The following is a 23,769-nucleotide window of genomic DNA, read 5'->3' as shown; positions in this document are numbered from 1 at the left end:
AGGCTGCCGGATTTGGGTACTTACATCTTCACAGTGTTTTAAAAATACACATTTGAAAGTATATGTATTTTATACAATTTTATCTGTGCCTCTGTCCAGAATAAAGATCTGATGAACTTCTCAAATAAATTCAATTCTTGAAAAAAGTTCAAGACATATGTTAAGGCACAGTGTAAAGCCATTTATGAGTGGATTTTAATAAAAATCTCTTTTTTTTCTAAAGAAAATGTATATTTTTGACCCAGAAAATTAGCCACAGAATTGAAACTGGTGAGCTTAAATATTAGTGCTGAGGTGCCATTTCTTCTGGCAAGTTACTTTGGTTTAGAAATTTTTTAAAAAATAAATTTATTGGGGTGGCGGTGGTTAGTAAAATTACATAGGTTTCAAGTGTACAATTCTATCATTGTGTGCTCATCACCCAGAGTCAGTTCTCTTCTATCACCATATATTTGACCCTCTTTACACTCTTCTACCATCTCCCTCTCCCCCTTACACTCTGGTAACCACTAAACTGCTGTCTGTGTCTATGAGTTCTTGTTTCTTTCTTTGTTTGTCTTGTTCCTTTGTTGTTTTCAGTTTTATATCCCACATATGAGTGAAGTCATATGATTCTCAACTTTTTCTGTCTGACTTATTTCTCTTAGTGTAATAATTTCAAGGTCCATCCATGTAGTTGCAAATGGCAGTATTTCATCTTTTCTTATGGCAGAGTAGTATTCCTTTATGTATATGTACCACATCTTCTTTATGCAATCATCTATTGAAGGACACTTTTGTTGTTTCCATGTGTTGGCCACCATAAATAATGCTGCAATGAGCATCGCAGTACATATATCTTTACGGATGAATGTTTTCAGATTTTTGGGGGTATATACCCAGGAGAAGTTTCGCTGGGTCTTATGGTAATCCTATTCTTAATTTTTTGAGGAACCTCCACACTGCCTTCCATAGCAACTGTACCAATTTACATTCCCACCAACAGTGTATGTCGGTTCCTTTTTCTCCGTATCCTCTCCAATACTTTTTATTATTTGTCTTGTTGACAATAGCTACTCAAACAGGTTGAGGTGATATATCATTGTGGTTTTGATTTTTGTTTCCCTAATAGCTAGTGAAGTTGAACATATTTCCATATATCTGTTGGCCATTTGTATGTCTTCTTGAAAGAACTTTCTTTTCTTGTTCTCTGCTCATTTTTTAATTGGATTGTTTGTCTTTTTGTGTTGAGTTGTGTGAGTTCCTTATATATTTTGGATACTAGCCCTTTATCAGAGGCGTTGTTAGCAAATATCTTCTCCCATTCAGTTGATTGCATCTTTATTTTGTTGATGGTTTCTTTTGCTGTGTGGGCGCTTTTTAGTTTATATAGTCCCATTCATTTATTTTATCTTTTACTTCCCGTGCCTTTGAGGTCAAATTCATACAATCCTCTTTTAACTCAAAGTCTGTAAGTTTAGTACCTGCTCTTTCTTCTATTCACTTTATATTTTCAAGTCTTATGCTTTAGAAATTTGAAAGTCAAAGAACAGCAGCATCCGAGAAAGACTGAGAACTAAGAGAACAGCTACTACAACCGTTGGCCATACGTGTGAATCTCTAATGCCACAACACTACCAAATATTTAGCTTCTATTTGAATAATGATCTCATTTATACTGTAACTCACAGGGAACCAAAGTAAAACTCAGATTCTTTGTTTTTAAGGCATATGACATTTGCTAGTTTTCAATTTGTCAGATCCTTTCTGGGTGCCTATTAGGTGTCTGTCATTTTGCTTGGAGTTGAGAAGACAGAAATGTATGAAAGTTCTACCTCAAGGAAATTACAAGTATGGAAATTATGCTTTCAGACTTATAATATTTTTCTTCATGAATTCTACATCTATATTTGCAAGTACTAGCTACATACCTACACCTAGTATTGTACAATTGTGTCAGAATAAGAATGTAGTGAAATATACTCATGCACATCCTTTAAAAACCTTAGGCATTCTTTCTTTCAGTTAATACTATTACAATCAGCCATTCACCCAATCTTGGAGCTCCCAGTTCCTGTTAGGTATCTGCTCCCATATATCCCCATCCAGTTACTTTTCAAGTCCAATCCAGATAACTCTGGAATTTCTCTTGAATGTCTCCCCAACTCTCCATACTCATTGCAGTTCTCTAGTTCTCATCCTCATGGCCCATCATTTCACACATATCTCTCAAATCTTAGCATCTTTTCCTTGCATCCTTCCTATCTCTCTACATTACCAATAGAGTATTGCTAAAACAACAACAAAATAATTTATGGTGGCCCATATGGCCATGAAGCCATTTGAAAATTTGCCTCCTACATGAATTTCTGACAGAGAACTTTGTCAGTTTGAAATATCACGTGTCAGGGGCAGATAGAAAGAAAAACAAGTCACAGATCATCAGCCATCTCTTCTAAAATGAAAAGGACAGCATCACCTATGAAAATGAAAGAACTATCAACATCTATTAACTCTGTTAAGGAGATTGTGAAGTGTAAGTTCTATTTATTTATTTATTCATTTATTCATTAATTTATTTATTTTTGCTGTAGTATGAGTATTGACTATTCAGTGAGAGAGAGGGAGGGAGGGAGGGAGGGAGGAAGGGGGGGAGGGGAGGGAAGGGAAGGGAAGGGAAGGGAAGGAAGGAAGGAAGGAAGGAAGGAAGGAAGGAAGGAAGGAAGAAAGAAAGAAAGAAAGAAAGAAAGAAAGAAAGAAAGAAAGAAAGAAAGAAAGAAAGAAAGAAAGAAAGAAAGAAAGAAAGAAAGAAAGAAAGAAAGAAAGAAAGAAAGAAAAGAAAGGTGTGGACACTTCCTTTGGGAAAAATTGAATACGAGCCTTTAGTGAGCCAGTGTTAGGAGAGAAAAAAATAAAAGAGCTGATGTCTAGCCACAGAAAGCAAGACAAATACTATGGATGACATACTTTCATAATTCTTCAAATATTCTACACATGTACTCTTCTCCCTATTCTTATGAATTCCAGATGAAAGAATGAAACACATGTGTACCCCACATCTTAATTCAGCAGGTCAATAAAAAATAAGTTCCCTTCCTCTGCCACAATAGCAAGATCTCTAAGGTGAGGAAGTTTGGTCCATTAAGAGAGAAAATCCTTTATACATTTTAGAGAACATCATCACCCAGAAATTTCAGGCCTTAGTTCTTATTAGTAATAAAATAGCAATGCCTTCATGGATTTCTGAATGAATAGCACTTTCAGAAATGCATTGATATATTTGATACATTTGCTGAATGTTCATATTTTATTTTAATTTTATATTCCATTTTTTTAAAAAAAGTTTGTTAGATTGCCACATAAAACATTATTTTTGTTTCCTTAAAAAGAGCACTGTATCCTTTTATTTCATCCCGATTGTCCACATTTCTAAATATTCTAAGTACTAGGTTGAATTAATTGACTATTATGCCAACCATGGAAATAAATAAAAGGAATGAACGTTCGGTGTTCTCTTGCCTCATGCTGTTATTCATCCAGCTGGGTTAGTCAGAACAGAAATAGAATACAGCCGATGAATATGGTGACTGTCCAAATGTGCAAGCTGACAAAAGACACACAGAGGTGATATTTTACTTGGCCTCTTTCTTTCCTCACAAGGTGACCTGCAACTGCTTGGAAGAAGAAAAGCAGTTTATCAATTTTCATCTGAGTGCCTTGTTTTTGGCAAGACCCTCTTGTCTGCAAAGGTCATTGTAAGAGTGCAACAAGATTTCCAGATACGATAAAAATGTTCAAATGAAAGCTGCTTTCTGAGTAGGCCTGGCAATATCTTCCCACTACACACCCCTTCACATAAATAAACGACTTATCCCTACGTGATTGTTCCCAAGTCATCTTTCTTCATAAGCTTCTTTGGTTGTTGCATAGAAAACTAAAACTAAAAGGGCATATCTAAAAACTTGGAAGCTAAATAGGGCAAATTACCATTATTTTTCTCAAAGGCAGGCTCATGTGAGAGAAACATTGATTCTCACTCCCTCCCAGGCTCTGAAAATAGCCCATTTAAAGATCTACTTTTGACTGCGGTGAGGTGGTATCTCATTGTGCTTTTTATTTGCATTTCTCTGATGGTTAGTGATGTTGAGCATTTTTTCATATGTCTGTTTGCCATCTGTATGTCCTTTTTAGAAAAATGTCTCTTCATGTCCTCTGCCCATTTTTTAATTGGGTTGTTTGTTTTTTTGGAGTTGAGTTGAGTGAATTTTTTATAAATTTGTGATATTAACCCCTTATTGGGTATATCATTGGCAAATATCTTTTCCCATTCAGTACGATCCCTTTTTGTTTTATTGATGGTTTTCTTTGCTGTGAAAAAACTTTTTAGTTTGATGTAATCCCACATGTTTATTTTTTCTCTTACTTCCCTTGCCCGAGGGGATATATCGGTAAAAATCTTACTCCGGGTAATAAAAACTTTCTTCCTATATTTTCTCCTAGGAATTTTATGATTTCAGGTCTTACATTTAAGTCTTTAATCCATTTTGAACTTATATTTGTATATGATGTAAGGAGATGGTCCAACTTCATTTTTTTGCATGTGTCTGCCCAATTTTCCTAACACCATTTATTGAATAGGCTATGTGTGATGTCACAGGTATAGTGGATGGGGGGAGGGGGCTTGACACCGTGTGAGGGATATAAACGATAAATGTCTAACTATTACATTGTTCTGTGCACTGTAAACTAACAAAAAAACCAATAAAAAACAAACAACAATAACAACAACAACAACAACAACAAAAACCGAAAGGAAAGAGCTACTTTTTTGGATATTGATGATTTTTTTGAAATTAAAACATGATAGGATGGACTATTCCAGCCGACAAATGCACATAAAGCACTTTAGTGGGGTTTTCTCTTAGTTGTGAGAAAACTCTATGGGAATGGGATTAGAACCCAGCATAGGCCTTTGATGGGTAGGAAGGCAAAACACAGTGTGAAATAAGAGGAATAAACATGATCAGCAGAGTTCCAGAATAAAGTTACTACTTCGTTATTAATTTCGTCTCTGGCTGGCCTTGCCATTTATAGCCACGATGATTCCCATGTTCAAAACATCAGCCAAATAGTCTGACTAGAGTAACTAATAGTCTAATAGTCTAACTATCTATAACTAGAGAGAGTTTTCTGAACCTGTGGTCTTCCCAGAATGATTGAGTTTTTCTTCTTTAAATCATTCCAAATTTCTTTAGTCATGCTAGTGCCAGTTCATGTCTCAAACTGTAAGCAAAGAAAAATATTTGTATTACTGGAAGGTATGCAGCAACTTTGAGGATTCATGTTTACATTATAATCAATTATAAACAGAATGTACATATGCTTATTTCAAGTGGAAATCAAATATGCTTTACTTTATTAAAAATATTCCTTAGATGGAAAATGTGTCATTATTTTGTTGTCATATCATACACCCTGTTTGGGAGTGTGTTATCTGTATTCTGTCTAGTGAAAATATCTTTTGTGTCAAACAGAAAAAGTATTTCTTTCTAACTAAGAATGTATTTTTTTTGCTGTGTTTATTACATTACAAACAATTCAGTAGTATGATATATAAAACAATTAATTGTATTTGTGTGATAAATTATTGTACAGTTTTGTAAGTTCTTACATATTTTTAGTAACTGTCATAAATAGGCTTGTTGTCAAACTATGCATTTAAAAAACATTAGAGTGCTAAAGTTTAAATAAAGTTCCTATAGGTTTTAAGGAAATATAATTGTATAAAAAGGGTCAAGAAGCAATGAACACACTTATTTTTAATTATTAATTAGTATATTCACATGATTTTTGACCCAGAGAACACAGAATTCCCAACAGCCATCTCTCCCTAAGACATTTCTAAAGAAAAATGTGTCATAGAAAATGCCAGTTGTCTGAGCTTTGACCCTGAGCCCTTGTAGGGCTTTAGTGAACTGAGCAAGATCCTGCCAAGAACGCCTTTACATAAGTGAGGTTCCTCACTTTCATTTCCAACCTTCAAGTCTAATTGAAATTTGGAAGTTTGCTTAAAAGTGAGAAACAGCAACAATTACTTGCATAAAAGGCTAGAACAGAGTTTGCCTAAGTTGCTCAACATAGGCTAATTTTAGTGTAACAACCAGCCTGTACGAGGAAAGCCAAAATGCCAGATCCAGTTGATTCCCAAAGGACTACTGATTGGACATATCAAGATGATGTGATGTCCTTGTGCTTGAAAAGCAGATTTCAGTGTTCCACCCACTAGATCAAGATGCCTATGTGTTTGTAGGGCACTAAAGTGAAAGTAAGACCGATGCGATAAGTGTGTGTGAAGTGAGGGAGAGTATTTTAAGGGGGATTAATCGCAATGTGTCTTTTACTGTAATATATATTGTTTTTAATTTAAACATTCACCACATTCTTTGATCACACCTCATATCTTCCAAATTGCTGACTCAATCTTCTGCTACATCTATTCTGTTGATTCTCTCTAATGTATTCTTCATTTCAGTTATCATATTCTTTATTTCTGACTAGTTCTTCTTTTATGTTTTGTTTTCATTTTTGTTTTTCCTGTCTCTTTGTTGAAGATGTAATTCAGATAATTGAGCTTCCTTGTCACCAGTGTTTTGAACTCTGCACCTGGTAAATTGCTTGTCTTCAATTTATTTATTTATTTTTCTGGAGTTCTTTTCTTTCATTTGGGACAGCCTTGTCTTCTCATTTTGGCTGTCTCCTTCTTTGTTTCTGTGTATTGGGTAGAGCTGTTTTGTCTCCAGGTCTTGGAAGAGGGGCCTTAGGTACTAGATGTCCTTTATGGCCCAGTGGTACAGTCCCCCTGGTTATCAGAGCCGGGTGCTCCAGGTGTGTCCCTAGGGTGGGTTCTGTGTGCCTTTTTGTTGTAGTTAAGCGTTGGTTGCTGGTGGCCTGTCAATGGGAAGGATTGACCCTCCTTCCCAAGGCTGATTGGTTGTGAGGACTGTCCATGAATACAGTAGAGGAGGTGTTGTGCAGGGGCTGACCCTACAGAGCAAGATTCATTTTAGCAGGGGTCTGGTCCCTATTATTTCTTTCCTTTGGGTGTGTCATTTGTGAAAGTTATTGGGTCATGCATGCTCTAGTGTGATCTGAAGCTGGTCTCCAGATGTGTTGGTTCTGGGATCTGTTCAGAGGGGCTCTGGTGCAGGCCAAGTCCAGCCGCTGGCTATGCCCTGCCCAGGGGCACTTGTGAGCTACAAAGTCATCTGAAAATGGTTGTATTTGTACTTGGCATGGAGGTAACTGGGATAGGCTAAGCTGCAAACTGAGGCCGGCTGCAAGTGCTGGGTTTGAGGCTACTTAGCAAGTCTGACAGTTCACAATGAGGCCAAATGCTGCTTATTTGGATTTTTTGAACCTTTAAGAGATTATAGCAAAGCCCACAGCATGAGCCAAGATAGGCTGTTTACATGGAAAAGGCACTGGAAGCAGCTTGGGTGGGCCCACAAGTTGGGTCAGACAGCGTATCAGGGAATCTCTCCCTAGCACTTGAACCCTGAGCTGGAGAGTCTGGTATGGGGCTGGGAACCCTCACATCTCAGGGAGGTCCCTCTGCAGCCAAGATATTCCTCTAAATTTTTAGCCACCACATGTAGGATTGGGACCAACCTGTTCTGCATCTCCTCCTCTCCTTCTAGTCTCTATGTGGCTGCTTCTGTATATCCTTAGTTATTGAACTCTGTTCAGCTAGACTTCAGGTGATTCACAGTGATGGTTATTCTGTGGTTTGGTTGTTATTTTGATGTGGTCATGGGAGGAGGCGAGCAGAGCATTTACCTGTTCCACCATCTTAGCTGAAACCATTACTTTTGTTTCTAAAATGTTAAATAATTGGATTAAAATATCATGTTTTCATCCAAATCTTAGGAGCTTTATGCCCTTCCGCCTCCTTTTTTTTTTGTCCCTGTATATTTGTTATTTGTTTTTACTGTGGCTAACTTAGGAAGTACATATTCCGCAACCATACATTTTCCTTGTGTAAAAATACTCAGTAAAGATGTATTGCTTTTGTACAAAGAAATTTTTTGAATTTTATAAACATTTCCTTTCAAATGAAAGTCTAAGTAATTCACAGTTGAATTTCAAGACAAACATATCTAAATACCTAGCTCTTTGAAAGTTATAAACTAAAGACATTGCGAATGCTAATAAATTAATCAGTTGGTTGAAAGCATAGCTAGATATATTGTAACAATCTAAAGATTAGGAAAATTGTTAAATGAATGTAATTTTTAATCCAAAAGAGAGAATGGAAGTATAAATTTAGCCATCCAGAAAAATTTTCCAAAGCAAACACTGATCATTGTCTACTTGAGAGTTAAATTTAGAATTGGAAATAAAGGAATAAAGGGATCTCCATGAAACCTGGGTAGCTGGGTAAACCTGCCAGTGTTTCAGAATCAGCCTCCATGAAGGTTAAGTAAGCAGCCTGTATTTAGCTAGGAGAGAGAACCTTGAGAAATTTCATCCTTTGTGTATTGAAGGCTTCATTGAAAAGCAGGAAATCAAGGGGTATGGTGTCCAGGAAATGGACAAATCTTATTGAGTGAGAAGAGTGATATGATAAAAGAAGTAAGAGATCAGAGTCATATGGCCTGAGACAAAATGGAAATTATTGAAGGGTTTTTATGAGAGAAATGAAATGATCTGTCTATTATTGAACAAAAACACTGGTGGAAATTAGGAAACAGGCTATTGGCAAGAGTAGAAGCTTACAGATAAATTAAAATGATCCAGGTGAAAATAATAGTAGGTGGGATCAAGGTGGTAATAGTGGAAGAGATGAGAAGTGGTTAGAACCTGCATATATTTTAAAGTAATACTCAAGACAATGTCATTATAGATTAGATGTGAGGTGTGAAAAGAAGCAAGTAGTGCAGGTGACTCCAAAATTCTTGAGCAACTGAGAGAATGGAGCTTCTCTTAGGTGAAAAAGACTGTTTGTGGAGAAGGGTTTTGTTGGGGGACGAGAATTTCAATTTTGCAGAGGTTATATTTTAAATGTTTATTACATACCCAAACAGAGTTGTTATGCACAGAGTTGGATATTGATTCTGGAATTCACAGGAGGAATCTGAAATTTTTAAGACCATAAGATTAGATAAAATCAGCTAGAAAGTGACTATGATGAAGAGAAGTCAACTAAGACCTGACTCCTGGGCCACTCCAATTTTGAGAAGTTGGGGATAAAAGCAGAAGCCAGCAAATGAGAATGGGAAGAAATGAATAGTAATTTCAGAAGAAAACCAAGAGAAAGTGTTGTCATGAAATGCTAGTGAATAATGTTTTTGTTTTTCCACACTAATCATCAGAAAAATGCAAATAAAAACCACAATTAGATATCACCTCACACCAGTTAGAATGGCTATCACCAACAAGACAAATAATAATAAGTGAATAATATTTTAAGTGTTGAAGTCAGGTCAAGAAAGATAAGGACTGAAAGTAAATGTGTACTGCTTTTAGCAATGTAGAAGTCAGTGTTGATTTTGAAAAGAACAGCTATATTTGAGTGGTGGGGGCAAAAGCCTGACTGAAGTGGGCTTAGCAAAAAATGTTTGGAGATGAAAAAAGGAGAGCACTATAGATGCACAATAAATAATTCCTGACTTTCCAGGAAGAACATTATTTCTTTCCTTTTTTCCTAGAACCTATTTGTCTTTATTATTCTTTCCCCACCTAAATTATTGTATCTACTTGATAGATTTGACATTGGAGATTATGGAATTTGTTAAGTGGCTTGCCTTGAGACAGCAGGAAAAATGTTATTCTATATTCTCAGTCCTGTGGCGCAAGGAGCTAAGAGATTATTAATATTTGGTGGTTTTAATATTGAAAATGGAGTTGATTGTCTCTTCAATGTTTTGCCCTCCAAAGTAACCAAATCATGTTTTGTTTCTTTGGTTGGTTGTTTTTGCTTCTTTAACTTGAGTTTTATTTTAGTCTCATTAGTGAAAATGGAGCTTATGCCAAGATATTCTGCCAACAAAACCTGGATTTTAAATATAATGTTTAACTGGTTACTATAGATTTTATAGATATAAATAGCATTATATTATATAATTAATTTTTTTAATGCCACCTTGTTTCACTTGACCTACTTTGTTTGTACCTACTCACTAGTGATTACAGTAGAACAGACTTAGTGATTAAGTCTGTTTTTTGAGAATTCCTATTTATATTATATAAAAAAAGAGTATGTGGTAGAAGATTTGATACATGAGACCACTGAAGAACAAAGTATAATAATATTAATTTGTTTTTAGTTCCATATTTTACCTCTAATTCAATCTGGAATATCAACATTATTAATATTCTTTCCTGCTACTAATCCGTCTTATCATCTTACATTTGGATATTCATTTGTGTTCTCTAAATTAGAGAAACAAGTGGAGAATTTCCATGTATAGCCTCCCATAAATCAGGAGACCTGAGTCTGGGACCCATTGTATTACATACAGTGTGGCTTTGAACATAAAACTCACCTTTTTGCTTCCTCATCAATACAAAAGAGTATTTTTCACGTTTACAGGTCAAAATAGTATTGGGGTTAAGAATGTGGACTTTGGAGACAGATATCTGGTTAGCACCTCTGAAACACCTCAAATAGGACAAACTATGTAGTAGCAAACCAAAAATATCAGTCACATTAACAACAAACTTGAAGTAACAGACAGAAGTTTTACAGGTTATTTTTAAAGATATGGGGAATTAGATTGTTTTCATAGGTCTAATTTGACTTTTATTTCTCTTTTTCATTGGATCACTTGTTTTCATGATGCAAATAATACATGATTTTCCTGGCTTCACAGCAAGCAGTAAAAATCAACAACATATGAGCTGAATGTAAAATATAAGCGTCTTTCATTGTTATAGAACTTTGCTTCTTGTTTTTCCCTCAACATCCATAAATTGTGTTTGTGTATGCTTTATGCTTATTGGGTGAAGGGGACAAATAATAAATTTTGTGACTTTTCATAGCATTATTAGTATGTATAGGATGTGACATAATGGCTTTTGGAATAATTAGATATAAAATAAAGGGATATGAAAAAGTACTGTACAGAATGACCTGCGTGTATGAACTGTTCCTGCTTTAATTAGATCAAGGTCATTGGGTCAGAACCCCATATGGACCAATTAATTTTATCCAGTGTAAAAGTGATGTTTTCTAGTCATAGATTGTACCACTTGTTCTGGTCAGCTGTGTCCTACTATATGTCACAGAGGGAAACTCCTAGAAGAATACCCATGGCTCAGCACAAATTAATCACAACCACTGGATACAGAAAGAGCTCATCCATACTGATGGTGTAAGGAGCACATACCGTTATATGTGAAGAATTGTACATAATTCCAGGAAAGGATACACATTATTTCAGTACTGTTGTCCTTAGTGCATAGCAGGGTGTCATAAACATTTTGTGCCATAGACCACTTTGGCAATTTGCTCCCAAGTGAAAATTTAAATCAAAAATAAATTACATAACCTTATAAATGGAAATCTAATATATTGAAATGGAGTTATCAAAATACTAAAACAAATTATTTTTTTAACTAATGCTTTATATAATATTGTTTCACAATGGGTTTATTAATTATCATCATTTAAAATTAATAAATTGCTTAAATTATATTTCAAAATATCTTTAATATTAATAATAATATGAAGTGATAATATATCATGATTTTTCTTGGTGCAGTCACCAGTACTTACAAACATCACTGTGATTTGTTACCTATCCTTTTAATTGATGAAAATGTTAAATTACAATTAGAAGAAAGTGCAAAATTATCTTCTAGAGGCCGAAGTTCTTGCCTCTGGATTCAATAGAGACATCTGTCCGAACTACTGGTAAACTTTCATGGCCAAAATGTCACTATTTCATACAAGAAAACACTCCAGGATTTAATATAAAGTATTTAAAATTTACACTGAGTTGATTTAAAAAATCAACTATTGCAACAATGGGGAAAACGTCTCAATAAAAATTTATGACATAATTTGAATCTATTTCAATAAATGTATATACTATTGAATTGTAAGTGATTTCTCCTCAAATTTGGAGATTTTCTGGAAGTCACTTGTGATGAAATCTTCTCTTAAATGAAACTTTTGGATTGCTATATAGTATGGTAAAAACAAAACAAACAAACAAAAAGACAAACAAAAAAAAAACAAGGATTGGAGTTTCCCATTCACAAAATAACCATATGAAGATTTCCTAAGATAATGTATTGGAAATATAAATTTACATCATTTATTAAAAAACGGAACAAGAGAAAAATAAGAAAACAATTATATTCCTAGTACATAAGTATTAATTTTACTTGACTAACATTTATTGTTAAATATATTTGAAATTCTATAGGTACTAAAATATTTCATTGAAATTATTTCATGATCATTATACTTTGTTTCTTATATGATGCTTTTGAGGACTGTCCAAATGTAGCATTAATCTATTAATTTTACATAGAATTATGAATTATTTGGGTATTTAATTATTAGTGTGGAATGAAGAGATATGGATGAGACAAAAATAAGTATAATACTCTATTGGAGTTATGAATCTTTTTCTCTGCCTTTGTTTAAATATCTTATCATCAATTTACTCAACTATCTTCACTTCTCAATTTTCTAATTGTATTTAAGCATAGTTATCTCTTATAACAATATATAGTGGGAGCTACATAATTTATTGCAGTGATTATTATTATTATTATTTTTAAAATATACACTGGGTTTGAGGATTTCCATTTCCTCATTTATGTTTTCTAAATCCCTCTGGCTTTAAAGCTTTTTTTTTTTGTATTTTTTCTGCAATGATACCATTTCAAAAGAGATTCCCTACATATGGTATGAAAAGTGATACTCCAAAGAGATTGCATAATAATATTTTTTAACTTTTTAAAATTCTTTTCTAGGCTGAACAGGACAATGGTCATCCTCTTCCAGCTTTTGCCAGCCTACATATTGAAATTCTGGATGTAAACAATCAGAGCCCATATTTCACAATGCCCAGTTATCAAGGCTATATCCTGGAATCTGCCCCAGTGGGATCAACTATTTCTGACAGTGTAAATTTGACCAGTCCTCTAAGAATTGTGGTTCTGGACAAGGATGTAGAAGATGTAAGTTAAATATAAATGTTGTTCTTGTTGTGTTAACACATCTCTTCTTATGTCAACAGGAAATATTACAAAGGCATGGTTTACATGAGCTATAGAATAGAGGAAAAGTCCATATAAATGAGATTCTTAGTGCAGTAATCTAATTCCATACCAAGTATATTTTTTAAAAAGTATCTTTGAATTCAACAACTGTTCTTTTTCAGTTTACAGATATTCAGTATAAGAAAATGAATGTTTCACTTACAGTTAGCTAAATTACCAGGACACTCTTATTTATTAATATGGACCAAAAACAGTTTATATAATTGTTGATAGGAAAAAATAATGACATTAAACAATTAGTATACAAAATCACTATGGCAGCCCTGGAATGGGATTTGGGGAACTTTTCTGATAGTATGATCTTAGAGAAAAAACATGTAGGGGCAGCTGACCCACTTACACTTCTGCCAGTGGCTACAGTGATGAGAACACTCCTCCTCTCTACACAACATTGTCTTCTGTTTTTCTGTGCTGACACTAGAGTGGGAAATGGTCCCGACTGGGCAGATCAGAGTATTTTACATCCTTAGTGACAGTGACTATTATGAATAGTAGACAAGAAAATCTATACCAGGCCAGTCAGAGTCCTCCCAGAAAATGAAAGGAAACAGAATTGGAGCTGGAACACTTTGGAATCATGCAGTAAAGAAGTGGAAATGAATCTGAAGCCATTGTAGCCAAGTTTACTGACATAATGAAGAAAACCTATTATCAGTGGGAGAGGATCAGTCTGATAGACACGCAGAGGAGTCCTGTTGGGTTCCTGTTTAGGTTATGAGGTCCCCGAAGCTATACTAATCCTATATTTTTCTTTGATTCTGTGACTCACTACATTTCCCCACATATCTTTTTTTACTTTTTTTTTATTTTAACATACTTTAAGTTTGATTTCTGTCACTTGCAACTTACAGTCTTGACTCAGCAGTTTATCCCTCTTCAATAGCATTGTTCAATAGATTTTTTTTTATGATAATAAAAATGTTCTGTAGCTATGCTACCCTACATGGCAGCATATGTGGCACTTGGAATGTAACTTGACTGAAAACATAATTTTAGCATTTTGTTTAATTTTAATTAGTTTAAATTTTAATAGTCACATGTCACTAATTAGACAGCATAGCTCTATAATGTCTGTAAAATCTCATTACATGGAGAGTTATTATCAGTTTAGTAAATGAAGAGGGCACTTTCAGAGTTTTTTTTCCCTGGAAAAATTTTGTTAAACTTGCGTTGTAAGGGACTTTGTAAAGGGCAGTGGGACTCAGAAGGTATTGCTGAGATAAGGTAAGAAGCATTGCTGGGTCTAAAACCTTTAAGAAACCCTACCTAGAATTCTATTCTTGGAGACTTAATGCCAATTAAATGCTTCAAGCTGTTTCTCAGAGGTGGGGCAGCATGTTGTGGTCCTTAGGAGTTTGTGCTTTGCAGTTACCCAGCCCTGGATTTGACTCATGGTTGCACCATACAATAGCTGTGTAATACTGTGAGATTCATATTCACCAGCCTCCTCCTTCTATTCAATCAGCTGTGGCCCAAAAGGAATATGGTTGCAATCACCACTGCCTTGGCCTGCTCCTTTAGTTGGGGCTGGTGGGGATGGACATTACTAGGTTTATAGATCAAAACTAGCAAAATACAATTCCAAGGCCCTTTTCATTCACAGGCAAGAATTTTACTATATGGTAAATTCTTGCTGAATTTGAGTCAGAATTAGTGAAATTATTCAGAATAGAGGTAAAGGATTTAAGAATATAGACAGAGACATGTCACCGCGTGTTGGTCTCAGCGACAGAAATGGAGAGTAAACATCAGGCTTACTGATGCTTAATCAGAAGTTGTCACTGCAGAAATCGGTTCTCCTGAGTTTCTTCAAGAACAGCCATGCCAAAAGGCAAATGCAAAGAGGAGGTCAGACTTGATGTTAGTAGTCCAAAAATTAAGTGGCATTTCTTCCTTTAAAGCTGTGGAAAATAAGGCAATATTTTAAGAAATAGTGGTGGGGATTGGTGAGTTCTGGTGTTATTAGCAGTGTAGATTTTAAGTCGGAAAGACTCTTCAAGGGTCCTTCTGATAAAAAAAGTAAACAAAATTATTTTGACTAATGTTCTTTTTTTACAAATAAACAGATATGAACATATACATATATAACATATATGTCAATCACATTTATATATTTTCAACAACTTTTACCTTGTAGCTTCAAAATAGTCTGGTATATAATTAGAGAAGGTAATGCACAAGATTTTTAAGAGTCATGCCTGAGACCTCCAGAATTTCAGTAGCAGAACCACTAAAAGTCAATTATTAAATACTGGTTATAAAACAATAACAGGGAATAATAATCAACAATGGTTGCACATTGGTTTGTAGAAAGGCATTGATTCATTTACAATTCCATGTCAGTTCAAATCCCTGTATGGAGTATTACTGGTTCAACATAAAGGTATCTTTGAAATTTAATACAATACAATCTTAAAAATGTAATGTACTTATATGCTTTATAAATATTATTATGCTTTCATATATATGCTATGACATGTCAGAATAGTAAGAAAAAATATACCTTGTAAAATATTATTTTGTTGTTTTTGGTTGTTTGTTGGTTTTACTAGTGTACACTTGTACGCCGTATCTATGATTGTGGTCATTTATATTTACATTATTTTTTCCATGTTTAATTTGTACATAGGTTCCACCTGATGGAATTCCTGTAAGTACTAGATGTTGACTTTGTGTTTGTTCTTTTGTTAATTGCTGTAGTTCAATTTCTTTTACTTTTTCTTTTCCACTGAAACAAGTAGGCATTTACTCATTATTACCTATAAAGATGTCTATAACTATAATTATAACAATAACTATATATATATGAATGATTCAAACATGTTTACATTATAGTAGAACAAAATTATGTAGAACTCAAATTGCATGTAACTTAAAGATTATTTAATTACTAATGTTTTTTTTTAGTCCAAGACAAACATTAATAATCCATCACTGCATTCATTATAAAAGTGTCTAAGGTTGAAGTACCCTTTTAAACAGGTTACTTCAGACAATTACTGTCAATTCATTCAGATTGGCAGATGAGATTAATTTTTTGTAATTTCCGTGTTATGCTATATGATTCGTATGTATGCTCATAAGTATGTATGTGTGTGTATATATATATATATATATATACATTTCTGTGTTGTATGTGCACACATATGAGGATGCATATAATCCTGTGTGTGTGTGACATCATAGTTTGATTCCCATTGGAAACGAAAAATTGATTTCAAATGTGATATTTGAACGTATTTAAAATGTCATGTTTAAACACATTTCTTCTGTGTGATGGAAGTTTAAAATTTTACATTCATACATTTGTCAACCTTTACATTTGTATATATGTTTATTTTATCATTCATTTGTTTTTCTGTGCTGTGAGTGAATATTAGAGTTTATATTACCCTCCCAGAAAATAATCCAGAAATCAATGAAATAATATTTCATACTTTTGGTATATACTGAATGTATACTGTAGAGTAAAATAATGTTACTTACGTCAATGGGAAAAAATAATATTTGTTAACGATCCCTCTATGTACATATTGATATAGTAAACTGATATTTATTTTAAATAAATTTATAGATACAAAGACAACATAAAATTTATTGTCCCTATCAGAACATTAAGCCAGAGCATTATCTGTCCATTTATAATCATAATATACCACACCTGAAACGTGTTATGTCTACAGATAAATATAAAATTTTAAATTTGAGTAAATTAGCTGAACATTTCCCAATCTGCCTTCTTAAATGTTAGCACTTAAAGAAATGCAGAGATATTTACCAATAGCATCTTTGTATGCTATATATAAATATTAAAATGATACTATTTTTAAAAATCATAAATTTCAAAAGCTATACTTTAATCAGAGATTAACTGTGCAGAACAGATTAGAATATACTTAATATGCCATGTACAATGCTAGGTTTAAGTATTACACTATCTTCTTTACATGAAACAAATGAAGTACAGTTCTGGGAAAAGCTATTGCAGTCTCTAGCTAGTTATTATAAAAGGACTCAAGAAGCAGAGACAATTAAATTATCAAAAGTCTTTTATGTTTCTGGTTATCAAATATGAGAGACTCTGTTTATGGAGTCCTGGTGTTTATGTCATTTTCAGATGGGAAGCATTTCAAAAAGAAAATCTATGGCTTTCACAAATTGGCAAAATGAATGGTGTGGTTTATGACACAACCATGTAAGACTATAGTCATGTATACAATCAGTCATGTATACAACTGGTTCACAATTCAACACTCATTGCAGTATTGCATTGTCAGAGTAACTGACATAAAAAAAAAAATGGTTACACCATGTGGTGTGGGAATGAAAATATCTATCTCATTTACTAACGGAATCTACAGTTGAATGGAACAAAATAAGTTGAGAGAGAGTTAGTTTTAAAGCAGGCAAGGAATAACTGAAGGATTTTCATAAAGGGAAAGAAGTGAATATTTGGTAAGCAAGTTACATAGCCAAACTTTTTCAAATTGGATTACTGTTAGTGTAAAGGTATGAGTAAAGGAAGCTGTGTTCATTAGCATCATTATAGGTACACACAGAGAATTTAAAAAAAGAAAAAAGAAAAAAAACTGTATTTGAAAACCTAGTGATTAGGTAAAATCAATGATAAACACTAAAAAATGGCATTGATACTTATTTAGTTTTTATTAATTGAAACTGCATGCTAATTTACATTTTTGATCATTTAAAATGATTTAGTTTTATCACAACTGACTCTGAAGTATAACAAAATAAAAAGAATCCTCAAAATGTGGTTAAAAATATGTTTAGTTGTAAATATTTTGAACTTAATTTTAAAAATAAATAATTTAACTTTTTATCAACTAACATGTTTGATTAATCAAAATACCCAGCTTTGTAACTATGCTGAACAATTTGAGAAATGATACTGAAATAAAAACAACTGAAGTGCCTATTGGAAAATATCAGTATAAATCTTCTTGACTTTCTACATCTCTTAACAACTTTTATTATTTTATATTGACTAGACACATAAAAATTTTATCTATAATACTAATTTTTGTTGTTTCAGGATAAATATAGCACCCTGATCTTATATCAAAATCATGGACATAGAAGCTACCATGATATTATATCTAAATAATACCTCATAAGGAAATATTATAAACATACAACTTGTATCAGGTTCAAATGAAACTATTCACTTCAAAGTTATTTGAAATAAGCTCATATTGAAACTTTAGATGTATAAATTATAATGCGGATAAAATTATGCCTAGTTTTTAAATGTAGTTGTGTGCATTCCAATTTCTCATTTTCATAGAAATTTTTAGGATGTTAGTTCTGTTTTTTGGGGTTTTTTTTGCAAATTAGCATGTGTTTAACAAATTCCAGTCTCTCTACTCTGCCCTCAGCCCTTGATACCAAACTCAGAAAATCAAGCTATGATATTAAATCACATTCACATCATACTATACAAAGTATTTTAAAAGTTGCCATAATCTATAAAACACCTTAGCTTTCTGTATATCCTTTCTGCTATTTTTTTCCATAACCTTGCTCATAAGCCCACTCTTTCACAACATTCCCTTTTATTTGTTCCACCTGCTTTCCTATTCCACTATGCAGACACCAATTCAAGCTTCCCCACGTTATGTCCCTGTTCTTTCTCTGCACTGCACAGATTCATGCTTTGTCTTTCAGAGATGGCAGTAAGATTATGAAGGGTTTCCACTGCTCAGTAATTATCTCTCTTTTGAACTTTTGCCATCACTTCCTCATTATGTGTATATAATTTTTGTCTAGACTCTTTTATAAGACATGATATTTATAGGTAATGAATTATACATAACTAATTTTATTTTTATTTTACACTGAACACAGTAACAAGATAGTAATATGCATATGTGCAGTTTATTACTACAAATGAAGTAATTGTAAAATCCTACAGCTAAAATTCTTGGCTCCAATTTCATTTTTTTGCATTTATTTCTTATTTGTTGAGCCCAATGAAGTTTTGAAAAATATTGATATTAAATAACCAATAAAAGCAAAGTCAATCAGATTGTTATCTATTCCATCCTTCTTATTATTTTTCCTGTTATTCACATTAATTATACTAGTATTTATTTCAGTATTTTGTTTTCCACACAGTGAGTAATTGCTTGTAGCTTAATAATGAGTAAATATTTAGTGAAATATTTATTTTGTTTAGAAAAACCATAATCTAGTTATGTACATTTTTGTAATAAATTTGAAAAAATAATTTTTAGGCAGTGAACTAATAGCTGCATTATTTAGTCTATGTTTTAAATAATGGCCTTTTTTTTTTTCAAAGACAAAAGATCCAGAGCTTTACCTTTACCTGAATGATTATGCATCAGTCTTCACTGTCACACCGACGGGTATCACTCGCTATCTCACCTTACTTCAACCTGTGGACAGGGAAGAGCAACAAACTTACATTTTTACGGTAAAGAGACTTTATATGTATATATGTGTCTATAACAGAAACAGATATCTGTGTAAACCTAAAAAGTTTAATGATTTGGGAGGAGACATTCAATATTTTCAATGTAATACCATTAAAAAAAATCAATAATAATAAATTATTCACATGACTATCTCCTTTTTCTTTTCATAAGTTTGTGTAGCTGTGTTATCGTTCTTTCCAGCAGAAGAAATTTAATTTTCAAGATGATAACCAAAAAAAAAAAATGGGGATTTCATTTTTCACCATATACTCATGATTGACTTCCATTGAGATATTATGCAACAGAATCTACAAAGTAAACCATTATTTTATTTTCTAAACTTGATTTTATTATATTTCATTGTTATTACATTTTTAATTTTGTCATAGGGTTAGGCCAGTGGTTCTCAATGGGGGATGATCCCTGTGCTTCCCTCCCCACCTTATCTCCCCGCTTCTCCTGGGAACAGTTAAAAATGTCTGGAGACATTGTTGGTGGTCACTACTGTGAGGGTGTGCTATTGGAGTTTGATGGATAGACATCAAGGTTGCTGCTTGACATCTTATAATAATCTTATAATACACAGGATAGCCCCCCATCTAAAGAATTATTTGTCTCAGAATGTCAGTAGTACTGAGATGGAGAAATCTTAGGTTAATGAAGAACTCAAAAGGAAGATTATTAAAGATGTGAATCCAAATTTTTGATCTTCAGAGATAGGAGGGAAAAAAAGCTGATAGAAACTTACTGATCATAGCATTTACATAGTTCTTTCTGGTGAAACCTGCATAGGGGAAGACCTTAAACCAGAGCTTCCAAGAAAACCTAAAGTGACAGTTAAAACTGATACAGAGTGGACTTTAAAAAACATTCAGAATAAAGAAGTTGTGTTGTAGCACTGAGTTTTTGTTAGTCTTTCTTAAAATGTTAATGGGGTAATTAAGATATTACTATTAACTAATGCCAATTAGTCCTTTAAAACTTTTGTGAATTTCTAGAAAAAAAAACATTACATATCTAGAGCACCTACTTTCTTGACAGATACAGGTGTGTTGGCTATAAAAGCAACTGCTGCTAAGAAAATTCCTAAAATGTAAGAGTCATTCTGTACTGTTTATGTTTGCGTGAGTTCTCTATTAAATATGTTTTTCTACCCTCAAAGATTACGGCCTTTGATGGTGTGCAAGAAAGCGAGCCAGTTTTTGTCAATATTCGGATAATGGATGCAAATGATAACACTCCAACCTTCCCTGAAGTGTCCTATGATGTCTTCGTTTATACAGATATGAGCCCTGGAGACAGTGTCATACAGGTAACTTACCTATGTAATAAGAGGACACACTCCAAACAGCTCTGGTTAAGATACTGCTTAAAAAAGGAAAATGCAGTTCAGACTTATTGTAGGGCATACTTTAGCTTAAAAAGTTTTAAATTTATGTTTGCTCTTCAAATAAAAGTATATTAATATGTATTTTAAGGTAAAATAAGCCCGATATTAAATGTAAACATATTCATTTGGCCTGCTTATACATGATTATTAAAATTTAGTATACTGAATATATTTAAGTAATTAATTAAATGAGTGTATTTAATATACTAAAATACAGAGGATTTGAAAGAGTTGCCCAGCATCATGGCGCCAGCTCTGCCAGAGCCCACACCCAGGTCAGGACACAACCCTTTCGTCTTGGCCCCCAGCACTTTCTGTCTTCAAAACTGTTTGCTTCTATACCCTGAGAGAGAGCACAGGGCCCATCCATGTGGCACCTAGCCCCATGCCCGGGCACATGGCCTGCCAGTGAAGTACCAAGCTTCACTTATGGGGTGTGGGGTAATATCTCATTGTAGTTTTGATTTGCATTTCCCTAATAGCTAGTGAAATTGAACATTTTTTAATATATCTGTTGCCATTTGTATGTCTTTTTGGGAGAAGTGTCTGTTCAGGTCCTCTGCCCACTTTTTAATTGAATTGTTTGTCTTTTTGTTGTTGCATTGTATGAGTTTCTTATAAGGAATATACTTAAGTCTTCATGTCATGGTACTTGTTTTTTCTCTCCAACTTCATCTTTGACACTGTATTCCTATATGTATGCTTCAGTCCTACTGAACTATCTCTAGAAGTATCTCTTTCTCATTTTCTCATGTTATCTCATTTACCTTTATCTCTTTCCCTTCTATTTATGGCTTGATTACTTGTTTTTATCCTCTAGATTATTTTTCTTTTAAGGAAGCCTTTCTTCATAGTATCAGTAGCTAGTTCTTAGTAATTCTTACTCAATAGTTAACGTTCTTGCAATCCACCAAAAAGATAATAGTTTGTGTCCAAGATATTGTGATACAGTTGTGTTTCCTCATCTATGTGAGATGTGTGGAAAGAAATACATAATAATATGCCTCATGGCTTTTGTATACTGTTTTCTGTTAATCAAGAATGCTCTTCTTACCCCAGATTTTGCAAGGCTAACTCTCTTTCATCATGCAGGACCCAGTTCAAAATGTCACCTCTTAAGAGAGAACTTCCCTAAAAGCTTAGTTTCAATAGCCTCCAGCACACACACATACACACACAAACACACACACACTCACACATTCATTCTCATCACCTTACCCTCTCGCATCATGTTATAGGACTATTACCATCTGAATTATTTTTTTTCTTTCACGCACCCTAAATTGAATACTCCAAGACATCAATGGCTGTGTGTCTTATTTTCCAGGACGTGCCAGCCATGTTAGTCCTGCAGAAAATATTTATTTGAAGGATGAATTATTACAAAATTTGCAGGATACAATTGTTAATATAAATTAGAAATGGTTCAGTAATATCCATATTGCATAAAGAAATGCTTTCTCGAACGATATAGAAAGGGTGACATTATAGCTGAAGCACCAACAGTTCACCTTAAAGTGTACCTCATGTGTAAATATCCTCTGCTGCGTATGTGGTAGTGAGAAAGCTTTCAAACAGCCACAATACATTTCATTCATATCTTGGTTATGACATTTGTTATATTGTTAAAATCCATCTTTTTACCCATTTGCCTTGAGAGTAAATATGTAATTAGTTTATTTCTGTATCCACGACATCTGCATCCATAGTGTCTGGCATACAGTAAAGACTTAATATAGTAAATGCTTTCTAAATGTTTAGTTAAGTATAAAAGAAAGGAAGACTTACAGACAAGTAGGAATAAGTGAATGGGAAGGTGGAAATGCACTGACCTTTATAGTAGTCCCCATTTATCTGTGGTTTAGCTTTCTGCAGTTTTAGTTACCTATAGTGAACCACAGTCTGGAAATATGAAATAGAAAATTCTCTATATAAATAATTCATAAATTTTAAATTGCACGCTGTTTGAATATCCAGATGAAATCTTGCACCATCTCACTCTGCCCTGCCCAGGATGTGAACTATCGTTTTGTTCAGCATATTCACACTCTGGACAGTACCCACTTGTTAGTTACTTAGTAGTCATCTGAGTTATCAGACCAACTGTCATGTCACAGTGCTTATGTTAAACACTTATTTTATAATGGCCCCAATGCACAAGAGTAATGATGCTGGCATTCAGACATGCCAAAGAGAAGCCATAAAGTACTTCTTTTAAGCAAAAAGGTGAAAGTTCTTGAATTAATAAAGAAAAAAAAAGTTATGCTGAGGTTGTTATGATCTATGGTAAGAACAAATCTGTGAAATTGTGAAGTAGGAAAAATAAATCTGGGCTAGTTTTGCTGTTTAGCCTCTACAGCAAAATTATGGACACAGTTTGTGACAAATATTTAGTTAGAATGGAAAAAGCATAAAATTTGTGCATGGAAGACATGACAAGAAGACAGTTTTTTTTTTTTTTTATTAACAGCAACATGTTGTGTCAGAAAACATTGAGCCTATATAAAGACTCCAGCAAGAGATTCCTTGAAATGAGTGACACAAAGCTATTTACTGCAAGTAAGGGAGGGTTGTACAGATTCAGGAATAGTTTTGAATGGAAAAATACAAAAAAAAAAAAAATTACTGGAGATGAAGAAGCTGCTGCCA

General features: G+C 33.6%; 1 protein-coding gene across 1 annotated transcript in view; it reads left to right on the top strand.

Moving 5' to 3' along the window:
• The window catches only part of PCDH15 (protocadherin related 15), a 714,179-nt gene that overhangs the window by 426,003 nt on the left and 264,407 nt on the right, over nt 1-23,769 (top strand). The window contains exons 12-15 of the mRNA XM_033131356.1: nt 12,967-13,173; nt 15,905-15,925; nt 19,595-19,729; nt 20,893-21,042. Of these exons, the coding sequence (XP_032987247.1) occupies nt 12,967-13,173; nt 15,905-15,925; nt 19,595-19,729; nt 20,893-21,042 (513 nt within the window). The remainder of the gene's footprint in view (nt 1-12,966; nt 13,174-15,904; nt 15,926-19,594; nt 19,730-20,892; nt 21,043-23,769) is intronic.

Source organism: Rhinolophus ferrumequinum, chromosome 16 (assembly GCF_004115265.2).
Source record: "Rhinolophus ferrumequinum isolate MPI-CBG mRhiFer1 chromosome 16, mRhiFer1_v1.p, whole genome shotgun sequence".
NCBI lineage: Eukaryota > Metazoa > Chordata > Mammalia > Chiroptera > Rhinolophidae > Rhinolophus > Rhinolophus ferrumequinum.
Note: the sequence above shows the minus strand (reverse complement) of the source record. Positions and strands in the feature narration are given on the sequence as shown.